The sequence below is a fragment of the Limulus polyphemus genome, unplaced genomic scaffold, assembly GCF_000517525.1.
Source record: "Limulus polyphemus unplaced genomic scaffold, Limulus_polyphemus-2.1.2 Scaffold2979, whole genome shotgun sequence".
Classification (NCBI taxonomy): Eukaryota; Metazoa; Arthropoda; class Merostomata; order Xiphosura; family Limulidae; genus Limulus; species Limulus polyphemus.
Window position 1 is genome coordinate 117,451 of NW_013668589.1, and position 5,113 is coordinate 122,563.

The following is a 5,113-nucleotide window of genomic DNA, read 5'->3' on the forward strand; positions in this document are numbered from 1 at the left end:
GTAGGAATGGAGGATTTTGATATAATGGGAATAACTGAAACATGGTTAAATGTAGATGATTTCAATGACAAAAATTTCTTTCAAATACAGGGTTACAGACTATTTGATAGGGATAGAATATTAAAAAGGGGAGGAGTGGCTTTATATGTAAAATATGAGTTGCATCCTGTTGAAGTTGAGGATGTCAAATATAATAGCAAGGAGTTTGAATCCATTCGAGTTTTTATTAGCAGATATAAAAGGAAAAGGCTTTTAGTGGGAATTTGTCTCAGACCATCAAATGGTACTGATGAAATTAATGAGAAACTTTACAATGAGATTAAGATTTCAGCTGTCAATGAAGTCATAATTATGGGTGACTTTAATTTCAGGCATATAGACTGGGAAATTTTGACTCCATACAAATAGGGATTTGTAGCTTGAGAAAATAATCTAGACACTATTTCCAGCCTAGTTTGTTTACTTTTTTAGAGTCCCTAGGCTTGAAAATATAATCTTTGCATTTTGATTCATCTTGTTTCTGTACTTTTTTGACAATCCCTATTCCCCTTTTTTAAATTAACAGTTTTTAATTATCTTGTTTTTTAATTTTTTATGTCCAATTTTTTATAAATTTTAAGCTACACAGGTGCATATGCATTTAGTTGAATGTTAGATGCTTTAAGAGTTTACTGTTTCATTGTTTTTTTACATCCAACTGTTACGTCTCCGTTTGTTAATTAACTTTCCGTAACTTCGTTCCGACGAAATTTTAGCGACACAAGTCCTTACTTAATAAAACTGGTTTATTCTTTCCGAATACAACTTTACGATACACTTATTTTCAACAATCGCGCTAAAACAAACGCTATAACAACGAACGTTAACTTCAACAATACGTCTCTCTCTGACTGCAGTTCAATTACTCAATATCTACACACATATTACCTTACCGTCACGTTGTCACCCTCTTTTATATACCAGACTACCCTATATCTAGTAAATGCTAGATCATTCGCCAAAGTACAGGATAGTTCTAGAAAGTAGAGGGCGTGAGAATAGTCACGTGATCTCGATGACGCAACACAACCATTATTTACTGAGCCAGATGGTTTTGTGCCTGAGGTTTCGTGTAAATACGCGTTTAACAAGCGAAGTACAAAAATCAATAGAATAACGTACCACTCACAAGAGTAATGTACTATGGTAGTCGTCTACTGTTAGAAAACTCACTAAAATAGTCGCAAAACACCACAACAAAGTACAACAGCAAACATGAGATATAATGAAAAACAGAGAACTTGAGAAATGATGAATCTTCAACGGGGTAAGCCTGGTGGTTAGGGCGCTCGATTCACAATTCTGAGTGTCTCGGGTTTAAATCGCCGTCCCACCAAACATGCTCACCCTTTCAGCCGTGAATGTGAAGGATTTAGAGAACAAAAAACGAAGGTACCTGAATTAATTTTAAAACTACCCTATGATATACTCAATACTGCATTCATTACTATTGTACAGGTTTCAGTAAAATATTCGTAGCCGTTTTTTTCTGTAACGGCTTGTAAAACTATAATCAATAATAATAAGGCCTGAGACACTTGTAAATATATACATTGTCTACTCTAATAAAACGAAGCATTTCCGACTAGTATAACGGTGTTTAAATGGTTTCTACATTTCTGCGATGCTTGAATGGTTTCGAAGAGTTTATGTTGGTAGAGAAGAAGAACTCATAAAATTTTAGAGAGTAGCAATCTTGACTTTCAAGAATCAAACATAAAAATAGCTTACAACCTTAGCAGGATTTTGTTTAGTAGCTGCGCATAGATTTTGAAACAGTGTATGTAGCAATTTTTGCTGTACTCTTCGATGCTTAAATCATGACTTCGAAGAGAAACTTGGCCAGTAGCGATAAAAAACTGATAAAATCTCTCATATTTTAAGAATCAATATAAAAATAGCCCTAGGACCTGTGCAGGAATTTTTTAGTAGGTTTGAATAAAATATTCTTAGCCGTTATTTCTGTTGGTTTGTGGAACAATAATATGAAAAACAAATGATGAATTTTGTCTAACAATAGGAAAATCAACTTTTTTGCTATTATCAATATTTTAGTAGCCTTAGCCATTGAGACAAAAGGTCTTGAGTGTTGTTTCAAGAACAGATCTGCTTTTTAAAATAGTTTTTGCCCGTATTTTGTATTAGAACTATCGTGGTTCATGTTATGCTTTACTAATTACAAAAGTTATAATTTTACATTGATTGGAGAGCTGTGGAAATTTTTGTTTCATTAACAGCAGTAAGTACCATGAGTATTGAAACAACAGTGTTATAATTTGGAGACACGTTTTCTTATATTGAATATTCAATTCTCAACTAACTGACTTTTTTCAGGGTTTTGGAGCAGGCAACTTCAAAGCTTTGTTTGAAGCTATTGAGCTGGATCAGGGAAAACGAGGAAATCTCTGAAGTAACCAATTTATCATCTGTAGAAGGCTCTACTTGAGGGAATTCTACACTGACGGACTATGAATTCTAATCTAGAAACATTTTCATCTGTTATTAGAAGCTTTGCTTTGATGAATTTTTAGCGATGCTTCAAATTTATAAGAAATTAATACTATTTATAAGTATGGTTAATAAAATTGAATATTCAAAACGCAGTTTAAATTTTAGCAGGGTTTCTATTATAAAAGTGAGGTGTTTGTGTAAAATGCATGGGCGCCCCCAGGAAGTGGCGAGAGGGGACATTTGCCCCCCCTACATTCCACAAAAAGTTGCACGTATTATGATGTAAACTTAACATCGTTGTTAAACTAAATATTTTTAGTCATTTTTATTAAGACTGTACATTTATGTTTACGTTTAAGCACATACCACATTATTTCAGTATGTTGACTTACATTATATAAGCTGATCACCTACATACAGGTTTTTGACTCCCCTTGAAAATATTTCTGTGTGCGCCCATGGTGAAATGTGTCTCAGTATTTTGGAATAGTTGGATAAAAATGAGATGACGTGTATCCTAGTTATATGTATAAAATTGGTGTGGGGTACTGGAAAATAACAGATATATTTTCTTAAAAATATTGACTAGTTTTATAAACTTATGGACACAGTTCTTTGTTATTTCTGTTCTCGTAACTGTGGCGTCTCACAAGTATAAATGTGATATGAAATATTATTTACATTATGTTAAACATTCCTAACTATTGAAAAGAATTATATGCATGTATTTTTTGATACTAAGAAATTATATATGATTTATTTTAATATATGAAAATTGTTATATTGAAAGTTTTATATCTGAACACAACGATAATTCGTACATAAGATAAAAGTTTTGTGTTGTTATTCATACATAAAATCTGTTTAGTAAATGACTTGTATAAAAATTGATAGTAATTTGATTCATACCTAACAATTGTTCATGAAAATGGGTTGTCGAATTCCATCCGGCTTGATCAGCCCTATCAGCGGGCGAAAAGCCTAGCAGGCATTGGATATGGCAGATATACAATGTGTATTATATGAACCATATTCTTCTTTACTTTCAAAACTCACGAATTCTTAGAAATGTCATATAACCTTCTAAAGGTTTGAAATAGGTAATACTTTACTGATTTCAGGTAAAATGATTTATATATTTTAATCTTAGTGTGTTACTTGGCTTTTAACGAGTAAAACTTTAAACAGAATTCTACTGGTTACAAGTCGAATCGTATAAGTAAACTTTAATAATTCTGGCTGTTTATGAAAGTCAGCATAAAACACTGGGAATGAGAAATGATTGTTTTCATGTCTGAAATGTAGAGGTTGTCGACAAGTGATGTTATTCAGCAGGATACATTGTCTAATACATACTGATGATAAAATAAAATATCCAAGCTTGTACATTCAGTTCAGTTTCTATGTTGTTGTTGTTTTAAATCAAACCACGGAACCGAATTATGTAAAAACTGGTACAAACGGAATATCTTTTGTTTCGTGGACTGGCACCCCGTTACTTTTATGACAACATTTATGTTTTAGTCAAGTAACCACCCTGTAAGCCGGTGGCTGCTACGAAAGTATTATATACATACTTAAGACAACAATATAAGGCATACTTTTGTTACTAAGTGACAAATACGAACCGAGCGTTACCAAAAGACAACTGGCTTTTATATATATTAGATAATTATTTGGGGTATAAAACATTAGTAATCACACTGTAATTGTAAACCGGTGGCTTTTAGGAAAGTAAAACGAATCTAATCGCGTTTTCAGAATCTGTTGATAATAGTAACGTATACACTAACTGGTGCTGAGGCTTCACTAGTTTTGTACTTCAAGTTTACTCTGGGTGTCTTTTTTTACTAAAGCCTTAAATTTTTTTCTTCTTAAATCAAGCTTGGTTTCAGTTAAGACACATTGGGAATGTTTGGGGGTAACTTTGGGCTACAAATGCTGTTAATATAGCAACTCTAGAGTGTAGTGTTACTATTATATTGGGTTAGTTTTTAGCTACCTTTGGACTATAAACACTAGAAATCTGTCAAAATTAACTCAGACACCGTATAAGTTTGGTTAGACTATCGACCCGATATGTATGTGATTGTTCTTATGTTAAGCAACAACCAATTAATATAACGCACGTTTAGAACAGAAAATTGATAATATTTAAATAATCAAAACCTTCAATTTGAAGTGAGAATGCTGCTGTTAGTGACAAACGTTTTTGTTAAATTTAAACAAGTTATGTAAAATGAACTACGTTAGTTTATTGAAGTGAAAAGGTTTGTTAAAAACTGGATTTTTCCGTTTCCTAGGGTTCTTCAATGTTTGAAGTTAGGCACAAAGTTACACGATGGGCTAGCTGTGCTCTGCTCAGCGCGGGCATCGAACACCAATTTTTAGTGTCATAAGCCCTCTGACTTTCTGCTGAGCCACCAAGAGCCAGTGAAACTGACAATTTATATTACATCATTCTTTAGTGATCTTGTAGGTGGCGACATACAAGGTGTAGTATGTGCTTCGCGCTGGAAATCCGTACTGGGGGGAGGGGGCAGATAAATACTTACACTACTATTATTGAAGATAGCTGTTGTATGTGGAAACATCTGTTAGTTGAGTTCTTGTAACAAAACTT

General features: G+C 33.1%; 1 protein-coding gene across 1 annotated transcript in view; it reads left to right on the forward strand.

The window, feature by feature from the left end:
- Positions 1 to 3,882, forward strand: part of LOC106468360 (4-hydroxyphenylpyruvate dioxygenase-like) — a 43,611-nt gene extending 39,729 nt beyond the window's left edge. Inside the window, exon 13 of the mRNA XM_013928778.2 lies at positions 2,374 to 3,882. Coding sequence (XP_013784232.1) covers positions 2,374 to 2,448 — 75 coding nt within the window. The 3' untranslated portion in view covers positions 2,449 to 3,882. The remainder of the gene's footprint in view (positions 1 to 2,373) is intronic.
- Positions 3,883 to 5,113: the final 1,231 nt, after the last annotated feature.